This window comes from Phaeodactylum tricornutum, chromosome 16 (assembly GCF_000150955.2).
Source record: "Phaeodactylum tricornutum CCAP 1055/1 chromosome 16, whole genome shotgun sequence".
Taxonomy (NCBI): Eukaryota; Bacillariophyta; class Bacillariophyceae; order Surirellales; family Neidiaceae; genus Phaeodactylum; species Phaeodactylum tricornutum.
The window spans coordinates 630,353-645,986 of NC_011684.1; the positions used below are offsets into that span (position 1 = coordinate 630,353).

General features: G+C 50.6%; 6 protein-coding genes across 6 annotated transcripts; 3 read left to right on the forward strand and 3 right to left on the reverse strand.

Moving 5' to 3' along the window:
• Positions 1 to 167: 167 nt before the first annotated feature.
• On the reverse strand, positions 168 to 3,222 carry PHATRDRAFT_48248 (predicted protein). Its single transcript, XM_002182690.1, has 2 exons — positions 2,663 to 3,222; positions 168 to 2,553 (listed from the first exon to the last, which is right to left on the reverse strand). Exons 1-2 carry the CDS (start codon positions 3,062 to 3,064, stop codon positions 613 to 615), a joined length of 2,343 nt encoding a protein of 780 aa, XP_002182726.1. The 5' UTR covers positions 3,065 to 3,222; the 3' UTR covers positions 168 to 612.
• Positions 3,223 to 3,584: 362 nt separating this feature from the next.
• On the forward strand, positions 3,585 to 4,551 carry PHATRDRAFT_38662 (predicted protein; the record flags this gene model as incomplete). The annotated part of the gene is made up of 3 exons (XM_002182539.1): positions 3,585 to 4,147; positions 4,254 to 4,407; positions 4,522 to 4,551. The coding sequence occupies 3 exons, from the start codon at positions 3,585 to 3,587 to the stop codon at positions 4,549 to 4,551; spliced, it is 747 nt and encodes a 248-aa protein (XP_002182575.1).
• Positions 4,552 to 4,889: 338 nt separating this feature from the next.
• PHATRDRAFT_14688 (predicted protein) lies at positions 4,890 to 6,320 on the reverse strand (the record flags this gene model as incomplete). The annotated part of the gene is made up of 3 exons (XM_002182691.1): positions 4,890 to 5,317; positions 5,369 to 5,510; positions 5,685 to 6,320. Coding segments are annotated over 3 exons (1,206 nt in total), but the record flags the coding sequence as incomplete, so codon positions are not given.
• Positions 6,321 to 9,587: 3,267 nt separating this feature from the next.
• Positions 9,588 to 10,363, forward strand: PHATRDRAFT_48250 (predicted protein). The gene has a single exon (XM_002182540.1). The coding sequence runs from the start codon at positions 9,642 to 9,644 to the stop codon at positions 10,227 to 10,229; it is 588 nt and encodes a 195-aa protein (XP_002182576.1). The 5' UTR covers positions 9,588 to 9,641; the 3' UTR covers positions 10,230 to 10,363.
• Positions 10,364 to 10,446: 83 nt separating this feature from the next.
• On the reverse strand, positions 10,447 to 12,032 carry PHATRDRAFT_38665 (predicted protein; the record flags this gene model as incomplete). The annotated part of the gene is made up of 2 exons (XM_002182692.1): positions 10,447 to 10,680; positions 10,791 to 12,032. The coding sequence occupies 2 exons, from the start codon at positions 12,030 to 12,032 to the stop codon at positions 10,447 to 10,449; spliced, it is 1,476 nt and encodes a 491-aa protein (XP_002182728.1).
• Positions 12,033 to 12,697: 665 nt separating this feature from the next.
• PHATRDRAFT_48252 (predicted protein) lies at positions 12,698 to 15,530 on the forward strand. Its single transcript, XM_002182541.1, has 3 exons — positions 12,698 to 12,923; positions 13,209 to 14,051; positions 14,142 to 15,530. Exons 1-3 carry the CDS (start codon positions 12,854 to 12,856, stop codon positions 15,353 to 15,355), a joined length of 2,127 nt encoding a protein of 708 aa, XP_002182577.1. The 5' UTR covers positions 12,698 to 12,853; the 3' UTR covers positions 15,356 to 15,530.
• Positions 15,531 to 15,634: the final 104 nt, after the last annotated feature.

Below are 15,634 nucleotides of genomic sequence, written 5' to 3' on the forward strand. Positions count from 1 at the left end.
ATCTTCGACGTTTTTGTTGCGCGTGAGAAGGATTAACTGTAACATTTCTGGAAGACAAATGAATGGCACCGACAGACAGACTCAGAGCTCGAGTCCCTTGAACTGTTGGTTCCCGTTTCCGCGTCGTCGTGGGCTGTGCGTGACGTTTCTCATAGTCAATAACCACCATGGCCGCTCGAACGCAAGAGACTGTGGCGGCAGAGTCACTTGGTCCGTTGATCTTTTTTACACTTTTAGGGCTAGCTATTTTAGCGTGTTCCCTATTGAACTGTTGGATCGAAGAAAGCCGGGAAGTTTACTACGACAAGGGCAAACCACTGAAATCGCACAAGGCACCATGATACGCCGCGACATTTCGAACGACATTACGAAAAAGTGTTGGACTACTGTGCTCAAAGAAGCGGCGCCTCCTGTAAACTTACGCTTCTTGTGCCCATATCGCACAGCGGCTTAATTTTCTTCAGTCTAATCACCACAATATGATGTACAAGAACAAAGGGCTGGGCAACGAGCTTGATACTTGTTGGTTGGTTCCGCAATGGACGCAAGCACATGTCTGCCTTACTATTAACAATACACCAGTCAAACTTGCCGACGTGAATCCATCAAATACTATTTGAGGAAAATAGGCCGTCCCTCAAACGAATCCAATAAAATTTTGTGCTCAAGTCCCACTAACTCCAATGGATCATCGAAGTCGCCGTTTAGTAATAGATTCATCAGTGTACCTGAATTGCGCTTCCCACAGACAGCGGCGACGATTGCGTGAACGCGCTCCCAGTATGCGTCCCGCCAAGCGAAATCAGAAGGCGACACCAATGATTGCTTAACAGACCAGTCGTTGATAGCTTTTTCGATCGACAGAGCCAGTGACTCCGCATTTATATTGCCGCTCGGAAAGCATGTTGCCATTTGTCGCAGAAACTCCAAGCCTAAGGAGCGGTCTTGATCGGTCGGGGGCTCTAATGACGTCTCCTCTGTGATCCAAGCCGGTATGACCTTGGCAACACTCACTGCTCGGCTAGTTACAACCGGCGTCTTGGACGCCGAAACAGCTTCCTGCAGAGTTGTTTTGACGTAATTTCCGATGCTGAAATTCTTCTTTTCTGGTTTTAAAAACTTATCCGGTTTAGACGACGCGTGTGTCTTCAAATCGTGTTTTGGGATAGCAGAAGTCATTTCTCTATTTGCTTCTGGTTCTGACTGCCTCTGTTCTTGCTTTCTTTTGTAATCGCCAGGTTGTTCAATACCGGGTCGTGACGGAGCCATTACCGCAGTTGCGCCGATCGTCGACTGTGAGCTTGCCTTCGTAGACATACTTGGTTCATTGACAGTGAGTCTGCTTTGGGATTCTTTTAAGCTAGATCCGGTTGATATCTGCCGTTTCGGTTTCGGCTTAAAAGACTCCGGGACCTTGTTCTTTTCTTCCATGTAGAAAGAATTCAACTTTGTTCTCAACGCAACTAGGTCCGTGAGATCCGCATTCTTTTCTTTCAAGACAACTTTTGTCCTCTTCACAAGGTCAGGCACAGGGTACAGCTCGATGAATCGAACAGAAAAGTCAGTGTAGCATGCAGAAATTTGTTTGATCATTGCCTGAAGTTTGCTTGTGTCCTTTTTTTTAATTTTGTCAGCCCATGTCTGTAGTATCGGGCCAAACACCTTTTCGTTTTCCTGAAACTTTTGCTTCAGTTTTGCTTTTGATGGTTCCTTAGGTTTGGAGACTTTCGTTGCAGCCGTTGCTTTCTTGTCGCTCTTTTTTGAAACTTTTTCAACTTTTGGTTTCAGTGCATCGGTGTAGCTTTCGTCTTTTTCAACGTCTTCTGATAGATGATCAGCCTCGAAATCATCGTCCTTTTTATCATCATCGGATTGCAGGGCTTCATCCGATGATTCCATGTCCGCAAAATCCATTTCATCGCCGACCGTTACGCTTTGTGAATCTACATCCTTTGGTTTGCCGTTCTTCTTCTTTGACCCTGTTTTTTTTTCGACGGTTTTCTTTTTGCCGGTTCTTTGTTTGACCACTCCTTTCTTCTGACCAACTTTGTTTTCTTCTCCGGGATCTTCAATCAAGGCTTTTGCTCCCTTGTCAATTTCTTCGCTATCACTCGGTATGCTCATCGCAGACGTGTCGGTTTTAGCGTGTTCGGTTGCGCTGGTACGACGCTTTTTGGGAATGGATTGCTTCAGTCCTTTCTTCGCGCTAGTCTCACTGGCTCGTCTTTTCTTGGAATTGGTGTCTTGGGCTGTAGCTTTTTTATCGAGCGCCAAGGCGTACTGTTCCACTTTCACTTCCCATTCTTCCGAAAAAGTCAAAACATGACGCTTGCGTTCTGCCGGGTCAAGATCCACATCTGCCAACATTTCGTCATACGCCTTGCGCAACTCGGCTTTTTTCGGTACCACGGGCGATTCTCCATTCTTGACGACGGATTCGTATTTCTTGACGAGTTTCCGGGGGATGAAACTGTACATATTGTTGGGATCGTCCCTCGATCCGTACCAGTAAACGAGGCAAGTTAGTTTGTCCAACTGTTCCGATTTTTTCAACTTGGAAGCAAAAGAAGACAATCAAAAGTTGAGCTACAGTGGAGGGTGGTGAAAATGGGCGTTTGTACACTTGCACGGTCGCAAGAGACCGACTTTTTGCCGTACGTACTCTAGCAAACATGGTTCTCCACATGGCTCGGACGGGTTGGGGTGGAACGTCAAAAGGGTTCAACACTAGGACAGGCCAGGCCTTGACTTGTCCAAACTTTGCGAATCCAATGGTACCGAAGGATTCTTGAACACTCTGGGGCAGTTGGCGCAAGACATCGTCCCGGTCGTCGATAAAGTCTTGGAGTTCCTTGGCTTGCATCTCGTCGACGAGTGCCTGGTCTTCTTCACTCAGGCGAGCCATGAGCGATTCATCGACCTTGTACTTTTCGTAGTCATCGTCCGAGGTCGCAGCACTAGATGCCTTTCGTAACTCCGTGGTAGATTCGCTCGCTCCCGAAGGTCCGTTGACATTGTTCACCTTTTTCGATTTAGTGCGCTTGTCCGATTTGGTGGGTGCCATGCTCCGACGCCCGCAATGTGCAAGGGTAATGGATGAATCGTATCGGTCAGTTGCCTCTATGAAGCAAAGGATGAGAGAGAGACTGACGGTGAATATTAAAACAATGTATAACTGTAAATGTCAACGAGATACGCAACACTACGGTGGAATGAACTAACTGTAACAGCAACTATCATGTAGACATCGTTGGGTCCGGACCGCTAACTGTAAAATAGGCATACCAACAGGAAAGAGACAGTGCGGTGCGTCTTGAAGAAACAGATTGAGAGTCCAGGTACCTATTTCTGGTAGTCGTTATCGTACCCGTTATGGACGTTGTGTGTTTTTGTAAGGACGACAAAACCACCCGGATAACGAATCTCGATCCGGCGACTCATGATTCCCGTGCGGAACCAAGACTCAGACTATTTCTCTGCATAAAGCAGATCGGGGAACGTTTCTATTTCGTTGGATGGACCATGGGAGTGCTTTGGCGACGATCCTTCTCACGAATCAACAACTCTTTGACGCTCGTTACAAGATGCAGTGGAATCTTGTCGTGTTGACGCTTTGTTGTGGCATGCAGTGGCTTCCATCCCAGGCGTTCGTGATCGTCCGGAGCGGTTCACGACGCCTCTCCGCCGATACGCCGGCACGGCGTTCCACGTTGCTGGGAATGGTGTCGGCCGAACGCCGTTACGAAGCTCGCCAACTAGTGTCTGACGGGATGGAGATGTTTCGCAAGGGTGAGGTGTCCAAATCGATCGACTTGTTTGATCGTGCCGATGCGCTGCAACCGGACGGCTCACTCCATCCGTTTCTCTGGCAACGCGGCTTGAGTCTGTACTACGCCGATCGCTTCGCGGAAGCCAGTGATCAGTTCCGTTCCGACGTCAAAGTTAACCCTAACGATGTGGAGGAAATCGTTTGGGATATTGCGGCGCAATTGCGTCAGCGTCCGGACGAATTTCCACCGTCCACAATGATGAGCTTGCCTGCGGGAAATCGGGATCGCCGGAGAATTATGCCCACCGTCTACCGACTCTTTCGAGGGGAAGGAACCGAACACCAATTGGCAATGGCTGGTCACGGAAACGGAGCCAGGTACGTCGTGATCTGATTATTTATAAAAGACGTCCACGAGATCCACTGGGCCATTTTCCTATTTACCGTTCGTTGATACTGAATTGCGCTCTTTCCTTGACAACAGCGTTGCCGACGAGTTTTACGCACTGTTTTACCTCGGACTCTTTTGTGAAGTACGCAAGGAGACGGTGAAAGCTTCCGAATACATGCAACAGGCAACTCGTACCGAGTACGCGACGGGTATTGGACGAGGCGATTATATGACTTCGTGTGCCAGAGTACGTATATTTATACGAGGTAGCCTTGGACTCGTGTGCCATGAATCTCGCGATCTTGGGCTGCGCTTACCCGTGCCCTGCTACTGTTGCCATTTTATTTTCCGGTTCTCTTAGGTGCACTGCAAACTTCGAGGGTGGGTGTAGAATCAAAACAATTCGGTGCTAGACGTGCTGGTCGAATCCCGAAATCAACCGAAACTCCCATTTTGCGTTCCACAAAGGACGACAAGGATTCACAAAAAAACGGGCAACTAGCTAACAAATTCCCTTCTTTATATAGAATGGTACACCCTTGCTCTCTACAGGACTTTTTCTTGAATATGCTTACGACGCTTCGCGTTGGCCTCGCGAGCAAAAAAGGCTCGATCGTAAGAATTCTTTTTTTGATACTGGAGGGAAAGTAGAAATTTAACCCAGCTCGAGTTGCGGGCTTGTGGCTTGGGAGTCCCGTCCTTTTCATAGCACATGGCCCGGTAGGTTTGCAACAAGGGTCGCGCCGCGTCCAGAACATTGTAGCTGGGACAAACGCGGGCGGCCAAACTTTCGATGCACAAACAATTCACCACCAGCGTAGCAAAGTTGGCGTCAATACGGACCTTGTGGTCGCGAATGAGTCCAAGAACGCCACGCAAGACGTATCCAACGTCAACGCCGGTTCCGTAGCCGCGACAGCGCTCGGCAAACATGGTTACCATGTCCTCGGTAAACGCAGAGCGTTGAGTTTCGTTCATGTGGTTTTCCAAAGAGAACTGGAGGGCAAATTCGGCCGCCTGTTGACCATCGCCTTCACCCAGACTGGCCAAGAGTCCGATAAATGTGGAACTCTCTTTGTCGGTCAGTTGGGCCACCATGCCCGCGTCTACCAGCGCAATGCGAAACTTGCCAAGTTTTTGATTGGGATCCGACATGACTGGTACCATGGCTATTTGTTCTCGCTTGTGCGCTTGTTCGTACGAATCACAGTGGCAATCGACCATGATATTTCCAGGGTGGAGATCCGCATGCATGAGGTTGTCGACCAAGAGCATTTTCAGATACAGCGCAACACCGTTGGTGACGAGGAATTGAGCCATTTTGAGAGGGATGAGCTCGTGTCCTTGAACCTGGAGGGCTTTGGTGGAAATCATGCGGCCCTTTCCCGTCGACTCGGGCGTACTCGTGTTGGCGCCGACATTGTTAGAGTTGGTCGTTTGGCTAACCGCGTCCTCGGCGGCTTCTTCGACGGTCACTTTGCCCTCCGTAGATACAGCGGTTCCGTCGTTCATGTGCGTGGCCACATCGTCGTACATATCGAAAATTTCGGTGCATATTTGTCCCTGCTCAAACGTTTCCATAATAACGGCCGAGCTTGCGTAGAAAGGATGGGGGAAACGCACGTGCGGCCACGACCGAAAGTTGTAGTTCAAGACTTCCAAATGATGTGCTTCGACGTGCAGGTAAGCTTGTGCCGCCATGGTGTGGCTGAATTGTTCCACCGATTCCCGAATGCGCAACCAAGAAAGAGCCGGAATCGCATCCAGAAGGGTGGCTGCGGCCTTCATGAGGCGAAAGTCCATATCGATAAGAGCGGCGACGTTAGGGTGTCTTATTTTGACCGCCATTGATTTGCCGTCCAGCACAGCCTTATGAATTTGCGCAATACTACCGGACGCCAAGGGGACTGGATCGATTTCATCAAATACTTGCAACAGGCTTCCCGGCGCGATTCCGAGAGAGCTTTCCAAGGTTTGTTCGGAGAATTTCCATTTGTGTGCGGGGGCTGCGGCGTGCAACGTTGCGAGCTGCTCGCAGAATGCGTCGGGGAACATATCGTTACGAGTGCTGCTCCATTGTCCCCACTTGATCCAAGCGGCGCCACTCTGACCAATGCAGGTGGTCAACCAACTGTACCAGACATTGTTCCGGAAACGGGGCGAGATGACGGCCAAGCCGACCGTACTGAGAACTGGAGCAAAGGCGATCCCTAGACGCATGGCGCGCAGTATAAGTCGAAAAGTGGACGGAGAAGTGGTATCACTCAAATGCAGTGATTTTCCAAAGTACTGATTGGGGGGACAATCGCGCAGCACCACAAGTTCTAGGTTGAGCCGATCCGATGCGAATGGATCTTTGGATAGTCGTTCTCGGCGTTCGGGGATCACCCGGGTGTCCTGATCAAATTCAGCAGCGTTTGCGGCGTCGACACCGTGCATGGAAAAGACGGTGGGATCGCCGTCTCTGGCTTGTACCCATTTGCCAAAGTCCTTCATGCGTTTGCCAGATTCCACGTAATCTCGACGGCGCGCCAGAGTACTACGGACAAAGAGAGCGCGCTCTTCCGCGGCGCGATCTTTGGCTAGAGCCGCCTCTTGCTCGGTGGATTGGGCTGATGCGGGTGCCACTGTAAGAGATGCTGCGACGGTTTGTACGGTCGTCGGATTGGTATCGCTGTTGGTTTCGGATTCGTGCTGTACAGTAGTAGCAGTAGTACTCGCATTACAGTTGCTGTTGTGCTGTGGGTATCATTCGCAGCGATTGTTGATGTAGTGACGATTGATGTAGCCGTGACTGTTTGCGACGTGGAATCAAGAGTCACGGTGGCTTTGACGGGCTTGACAGAATCTTCGGTTTGGTGTACGAAACGTTCTGCAGCTCCTCCTCGCGGGACGCGATCGATGAAGGAACGGACGTCTGCAGTCGAACCAAAGTCGGCATGGAATACAAAAGACCGATGGAGACGGGGAAACACTTTCGCGTCCGTCAGCACGGGTAATCGGCAGATCAGGTCACAACCCAGCAGCAACAACGACAAGAACAATACGACACTGGGAATGGTGAAGCGACCGGCGTTCTGCAAAACGGAACGAGTCCGATGACTCGTCCCGACGGTGTCACAACCGGTATTTGCTGTCATCCTCACTGTTGTTGAACGGAGGGTGCCGCTTTGCGTTCTCGATAGGGGAAAGAAAAAGGCCTTGGGAGGTCTTTGACACACTCTCGGCATCGATCGGCTCGGGAATGTCCGTATCTTTCGATTTCCACGAGGAAACAGGCGGAATCGGCTCGCACGGATATTCTGAACATACTGGAAACGTACAGTGTGTAGATTGGACCGTACTAATAGTAAGAGACTTTCGACAAAAGTCGTGAGGGAATTGGCCATTCTGGGCATGTCGCAGTGAAGTCAGTCTCTTGTATTGGTCGATACGTCTTGTATGACAGGAGAAACCATCCGAGAGGACATGATAGGGCTAAGAAAGGAATATCCTCAGATGCAAGTGTACCTATCCGCATACGTCAGTGGCCTGACTTTGAATCACGGATTTTCACCATTATGTTTTCGTCGGGGAGTGATATCCCGCCCGAAAGTTCTACACACCAAATCATATGACTACCTGGTATGAGGGGACTGCTGACAGTGAGAACGCTCTCAAAGTAAAGGTAAATCAAACGTTTTCTAAGGCTGGCGTCCCAGAGTATTGCGGAGGTCATCTTCGTTGGGGAAGTTCTCTAGTAGATGGATTGGTCGAAAGTTTTGCTACTATGGTGTGAAATTTTTCACTGGTTCATTTCCGATTGTTGAACGTCACAGTATATGAGAACAGGCGGTGTTGATGCCCCGTATCAAAAGAAGTGGGATTAGGAAGAGCACCACGGTAGCAGAAATTTCAATTTTCTTCAACAAAAATGCGACAGAAGCTGAAACGGTTTTAAAGTCGCCTCTCTAGTAGATTTCTTGAATGCGTTGCAGTCACATTAAAACTTCCTTCTGCTTTCGCAAAAAGAAAATTGGACCATGAATGCACGTGTCGGTCTTCTCCTAACAGCCTGGGTGTTGCTCACCAAAACACTAGCGGCTTCGTCCCATTTGCCCACGGTACGTCTAGCGAAGATGGCAACTTGCCAGCCAGGTATTTCAATCAGTCAGTCACGCCACGAACCCCGTCTCACTTTCAAAGTTCAAACAGCTCGAAAAGGGAAACCAACACCCAGATCGTACACTTCGGATGCGAACAAACCCAAAAATGATGGGTCGACTGAATAGGCCTGGGCGTAAGACCTCGTCTCCATCCAGTGCCCCGTTGAGCTTGCCATCGGTGGCACCGTCTAGTAATCCGTCTAGTGCCCCGTCTCCTGCCCCGTCTAGTGCCCCGTCCACGTCCCCGTCGAAAATGCGACCCAGTTTGATAAGTTTTGAAGAAAGTATTTGCGAATGGTAGAATGCCTGGAAGCAGATCAACCTGAAAGCGCAACCCCCGGAAAGAGTTCACGAGAATGAATAAGCAAAGAAAAAGAGAAACTGTGTGATACGTCTTCGTCGATGAATACCTGTAGTAAGTCAAACAATCACAAGATCAAAATTTTATATTCGAAGACTGTAGTATTGGCACTTCAAATACATCAATTTGTATATCAAAGTCAAAGACGACCAACCTGTTTTCGTACGAAAAGTCTCTCTACCATACCTCCTACCTTTGACCTAGCATCTTGTGTTTGTTTTTGAAGGTGCCTTGTACGTTCGCACGAGACCGACTAATACCCGTGATTGCCTATCCAAAAGATGCGTAAGCTAACAGGAAAGATATTTCTAATGGACTGCTACACCAGCACACAAAAGAAGCGCATTTACTTTACCGCCTACTTGCGTTCCAACACGAAGCAATGTTCACGACCATTTTTTTGTACCTGACTCTTGTTGCATTCCGAAGTGACGGATCTCGGACGGCCGGTCCTCGAGTACAGTTGCGATAGCTCACCGATAGCACAACTCTCGCCGAAGATTACTTTGTAGTGCTGATAAAGAGTGAGTGTCGGAGTGAAATCACGGGGTATTTTTGATATGTCTTGTATGACAGGAGAAACCATCCGGAGGACATGATGGGGCTAAGAAAGGAATATCCCAAAATGCACGTGTAACTGGCGCATACGTCAGTGGTCTGACTTTGAATCACGGACTTTCGATTTCCTAAAGGAACGAATCGTGTTCATTTCCATCTGCATAGGAGACAGACTGACTGTGAGGTTACGATCATGACTTGTGATGAGGTAAGGAGGCGCTACTAGTAGCTAGCAAACAGTAGGTTTGGAGGGGTATGGGTAGGGCTATGCGTTGCTAATATAAACGGTGGAATGAGGTGATGTCAATAGGTAGGTAGGTCCCTGCCGTATCCCACACTCCACATTCTACAAGCTCGTTTGTTGGTTTGTTTCCTCGGCACTAACCATCGGAAAATCGCGTATTCGCTCGCCTCACCATGTTCCTACGCCACGCATTGTCCGCACTCCTGTTGGCGGCGTTCATTCCCGCAGCGCTGTCCTACCAGACCCCCACGCCACCGTCGTTGTCGCGTCGGGCGTTCGGCGCCGCGGCCTCGGCCGCACTCGTGGGTTTCGGCACGTCTACCGCCGCGAACGCCATTGAAGCCTGTCCCAAAGGATCCAAAAACTGTATCCGCACGACTTGGACGCCTCCGGCAGGCGTCACGCCGTCGCAAGCCGATGTCGCCCAGACGATCCGGGCCGTCCTCTTGGAGTATCCACAAGCCGGACAGCAAGACGTCGATAAGGGCGGATGGGAACTCGTACAGGACGATTTGACCAAAGCCGGGACCGCACGAATCGAGTACAAGTCGGGTATCGGCAAATTTGCCAAATTCTTCAACGGCGGGAAACCCTTTGTGGATGACCTTACTCTGCAGATTGTGGACAACGGCGCCAACGTTCAAGTCCGCAGCGCCTCGCGTGTGGGAGATTCCGACTTTGGCGTCAACCAAAAGCGACTCGAATACCTTGGTACCGCCTTGAAGGCGCAGGGATGGACCGTACCCGATCCCAAGTATTGAACTACTATAAGCTAGTAGTGGTCGGCCGGCCATGCAACAAACACGTACTAGCAATCCTACGTTACCAACAGGTCTACTACCTACATGCATACCTACACACAGCCTTTTATTACTACTAACAAAGCAACAACAACAACAAATTAGCTGGATTAGAGCAATCCCGTGCTTGCTTGTTTTCGTACCATGACACAGCAAATCCTGCCAACAGCATCCGGTACTATCGATAGGTAGGGTACGTCTGGACGCTTTCGGGGAGCGTTCTTCGGTCATGATTCTCCACGTTGCCACGTTTGTCAATCATCTCGTCTTCGCCTTCGCCAGGCACTAGATACTTGACCGGCGTGGGTCTTTGCTGTACCGAGATACGAGCACCCGCATTGTGCTTCCAGTCATCCAACCACGTTGACCAGGTTGGAAGGGCACTACTCTTGCTTACGGTAAAGTTGATGACCTGTACGCAATAGAATAACAACCACAGATAACAGCGTCGAAACGGAAGTCCGGAAAAGTGAGAAACGCCTTTCCGTTTACAATTGCTGGTAAAACAACAGGGCCACTTACCTTGCCCACAATAGCAGCCGTCATGGCCCGTGTCATGGCGGCCCGCAGATCGGTCGACCGCGCCATGAGTGCTTCCATATCGGCATGCGACCAGCGCATAACGACGCAGTCCTCCTTGGCTACAATGGTGTACAGCGAATGCGATGATTTTAATACGTTCGAGGTGGAGCGGGTGGCAGCACTGCCTTGAACCGCGACGGCGTCCTTCGCGGATACGGCGGCTGCGGCCGCTTCGGCGAGTGCCAAAGGTGCGTGCGGGTGATCACTTTGCGTAGCCGCCCGTCCTTGACGCTGTGGTGGTTGTGCGCTGGACGGGGCATCGTCCGAGTGTTGGTGTTTCTGGCCTTGCTCCGTGTTCCAGTACGCTTCCAGAAAGGCCATTTCACCTACCCAGGCTCCCGAAGCCCCACCTTCCTTTTCCTTGTATGCTACAGGAGTGACGGATGCCGCCGTCAGGTGACGTCCCAGAATACTCGCCCGTGTCGTGCCGTCCACAATGAGATAAACGTATTCCAATTTGTCGTGTTGCTTAATCAAACAAGAGCCTTGTTGCAGTCGGAATATTTGGGCTCGATTGTGAATGGCTTCAAACTGTTTGGGTGTAACTCCGTGCGGCATAAAGAAGCGGGTGTACCACGTTTCCTGTTCAGCCGAGAGTCGGACGGTGCCTTTGCGTTCGCGGATGATTTCGAATATTTTGTAGCCGTTGACGGCGGCAAAGGTGGCGCTCCAGAGAAGGGGCGCAACGAGTATAGGTTTCCGAGTGAGGTTATAAACGGCCGAACCGAGAGATCCCACTACTGATAGGACGCGGAGTTCGAGCACGTCCGAGCGGGTGAACCCGGTGAGTGTGCAGATGGACCCAAAGTTGAGAATGACAACGGGGTAATTTTCTTTCCACCAGAAGCGTGCGCGTTTCCAAAAGTCTTCGAAACCTTCTTTACGGCTTTGCGCTTTGTGACTTTCCTTGGGGGGAAGGGGTTTGAAAGCTTTGGGAGGGAGCGTCGGGGAAGGTATTTTTTGTAGATCTGGCAGAGACCTCTGTTGAGGGAGTCTGATGCGATAGTAGACGCCGTTGTGGACGCCTTTGAGATATTTGGGAGCATTGCGATGCCGTCGGGGTTTGTACGGTCGATGACGAGCGCGTTTGGCATCATGGAGACCCTCTTGCAACAGTTTCCGCAACTGTTTGGCAGATTGGAAGCGATTCTGCACCAGCTTGTCTAGGAACTTTTGCGGCATACTGTTCGGGCGGTACGGTACGATGAATCAATCGATGTGCCACAATGCCAGGCAGTCCGCGCACCGGAGAGGCGAAATTTTTCCGTGAGTTCGAATGCAAATGGGGCGCAGTCTAGTCACTCTTGGTCAGGCGTGTGTTACAGTGTAATACAAAAAAAAGGGTGTTACCGTCGGTTAGGTGACAAGTGACAACCGAGAATGAGAATTGTTCGGCTTGTCCGTTTGACGGAATGGAATCGCAACCTTTCGTGATTCTTACGTTTCCCGTTTCCCGTCACACGTCACACACAGTCTAGGGTTTTCGAACTCTTCGCGTGTGTGACAAGGGACTACGTTACTGTTACTAATGTTACAGTTAGCCTTTTTGAACCCTAGGATTGGCTAGGGGCGAACAGTGCAATCGGAATTCGGGGAAGGTACACGTATCGACCCTAACCCTACAATCGTGTTCGCGGATCTTCCCTTGGGTTCAGGCCGCTTCGTGAGGGATCCCTCCTCAGAAAACCCGGACTTAACTCTGCGTCCTCCGCGTACCGTGGCCTGTAGTACTAGTTCTACTCCGTGTAGGATACGTTGTGTCGTGGGAGGTCCCTCACTACTCTGTGGCATCGTAGGAAATTCATTATTCCCTACGCGCGAGCGTCTACCGCGGGGTCGCTGGTGTAGACGAGTGAGTGCCCGTGTGTGATTGACACCCGCATGATACCGCCACACAAGAAATTCTTTGCCGTGTTTCGGTGACGGAACAATCCAATTGCGGTACCATATTTGGATTGTTTGTTTCGTTCGTAGTTGTTGCAACTGCCAGGTTTTTGTAAAGTATGACAATTCCTCCCTTGTTGAAAAGCAAGGTCGTCATCAAGTTGACGATCCAAGCCAAGGACGGCACCGGTACGTGTTGACAGGGTATTGTTCTTTACAGTTCGTGTGTTCGTGTGTTTGGACGCGTTCACTGTTCGGTACGGACAACACGAATGAAGAATTTCGTTCCGTGGGTGCCGCACGGTAGATACATACGGCAGGGTGACCAGTCCACATAAGTCTCGTAGATGTTTGTGTAGTACACGTTGCATTGTCATGTTTTACGGTTAGTTGGTAGCGGTTGGTAGCGGTTTGGGTTGAAAGTAACTCACGCAGCGTCTTGTTCTTTGGGAACGTTGAAAATTGCTGCGACAGACTCCGGGTTTTACCACCGTGTACGCTTGACCGACAGTAACACGACGAAGGAATACCAGCAAGTCCAGATCCGGGCTATCCAGTACGCGACGGAACGGGAAGATTTCCAGAGCGCGGCGGATGCGTACGATCTCTACAAAGTTGGTTTGATGTACCACGATCCCGATGGGGATCGAATCGGTATTGCTTCCAACGAAGATCTCTACGAAGCCTTTCAGCTCTACCAGGAGGAAGGCAACGTCAAAGTGACGGCAACCGTTCAACTCAAGGCCAGTCACGTTGGCGAGGACGACTCCATCCGTAAAGCGCCGGAACCGTTGGTGACGCCCAGGGGGCTCAAGGAGGAACAAGTCCCCGTCTCGAGCCGCGCTTCCGTCTCCACCCAGACTCTTCTTCCACAGCCAACCACACGTCGTGAACCAGTAGAGGAATCAAACGAATCCGCTCCGACGGAACACTCTACCCCATCACCTGCGTCGAATATAGGAACGAAAGCTTTCGTCGCTCAACCTTCGTCTCCGAAGAATATCCACGTCGACAAGTTGGTGGAAACCATGGTGGATGTTCTGGCCGTGGGTGTCTTGACCCTCTCCGGACACGTGCAATCATTGTCGGAACGTATAGCCGCCAAGCAGTCGGGCGAGACCGACAACCGAAAGCCTCCTGCAGAATGCACGCATACACGTCCGTTCATTCATGGACGTCACACCTGCGATGCTTGTTTGACGACTCCCATCGTGGGAAAGCGCTTTCACGCCACTAACTTGCCCGACTATGATCTCTGCGGCAAGTGCAAGCTGAATTACAAAGGGGACGAAATTCAGTTTGAAGCTGTCGAAATGGGTACGTTTAGACGAACCGAGCGAACACCCATGCTTGTGCTATGTATCGACTTGTTCTGACGCAGTCTACTTTTTCTCATTGGGTCAACAGATCGCGACCGCCCCTTCCAAGAACGCTGGCACAGTCGACACCTGCGCTTGCATAGCGGCACTGCCGGTGCAGGACGTCCTCGTGGTTCCTGTGGCCGCGGTCGTGGACGGTGTGGACCACGAGGCTTTCATCGTGCACACCACCATCATCACGGTGCGCACCCTCAAGGACCCTCTGTTTCTCCTACAAGTGGTTCGGATGACCAGCCAATGTCGTCTCCTCCAAACGCATCGCCGCTACCGGATCCTCCTCTTTCGTCAGGCAAGACCTTTCCCTTTAGTTTCCCTACACACGTGCCGGCACCCTCGTACCTTTCCGAAGAGAATGTCGATTTAGCCCTCAAGGAAGCTATTCGACGCAGCATGCAAGATATCCAGCCTACGGACAAGAAATCCGCAGAATTTAAATTCTTGAATCAAAATTCGGCCGCGCTAGAAGAAGGGATTTTGAACGAGGAATCAGAGCCTTTGCAGCAGACGGTGGAGGCTGTGGACGACGTTCTGGAAGTGGAACCTGACGAGGCGATGATTCAGAAAACGGCCACGGATTCGCAAGTAGTGGCGGATTGCTTCGCCAATGATGCTGTCGGTAGCGGAGATATTGCGGCTGTGTTGGGCGAGACCTTGGACAAGGTTGCACAAGCGATTGAAGACTTTAATCTGGAACTCAGCCGTGAGACCTCCTATTCGCAGAACGACGAAGATGCGGATGAGGAGCAAGAGGAGAAGCAGAACGTTGTTGTTGAACCAAGCGGCGAAACGGAACATGGCGCGACAATCGTTGACGGCGAAGCAACAACGAAAGATGACGCCAGTCATCATAGTTGGGAAGTTGTTGCCGATGACGAGGCGCTGGCCCGTGCCGCTCAAGTGATCGGATCTGCTTTGTTCAACAGCGCCATTAGCAGTCATGCAAACGAAAACTTGTCTATGCTGACCCAATCAGACGGAGTGAATGATTGTCCATCTTCCGAAAGTTTTTCGTCGGTTGCTTCAGTCCCTACCGTCGTCTCGTCGATTGAGGGCTCTGCGTCCGTACCCCACGCCCAATTGCAGCGATGGTTTGTGCAGCTCGATCAGTTGCACGAGCTTGGGTTCCACAATGATGCGGTCATGGTGGAGATTCTAGAGCGCCTTGAGGCGGCAAATATTGGCGTTGACTCGTCAGATGAAGTCTCGGTCTCTCAAGTCGTGGAACAAATGATGAAAGATTGATTTAGATTGGTGCGGTGCTGATTGGGTCTCGCACAGAAGTAATGGTGTGACGAAGGATTTGTGGAAAATCGTGCACGTTGTTGGCTGAGAGTACGAAAATGGTTTTACAGAGACGCTGTCTTTCGCGGAATTTTATAGCAAGTTCTATTTATTGATTTGTTCGAATCTGCTTTTCGTTTGTTGTCGTCTTTGCTACTACGTAGTCTCTCGTAGTCGCAGGGAACCGTACTTTCTTTATACCATCCCGAAACAAAAATAGTTGGAACCAATATTGACTAT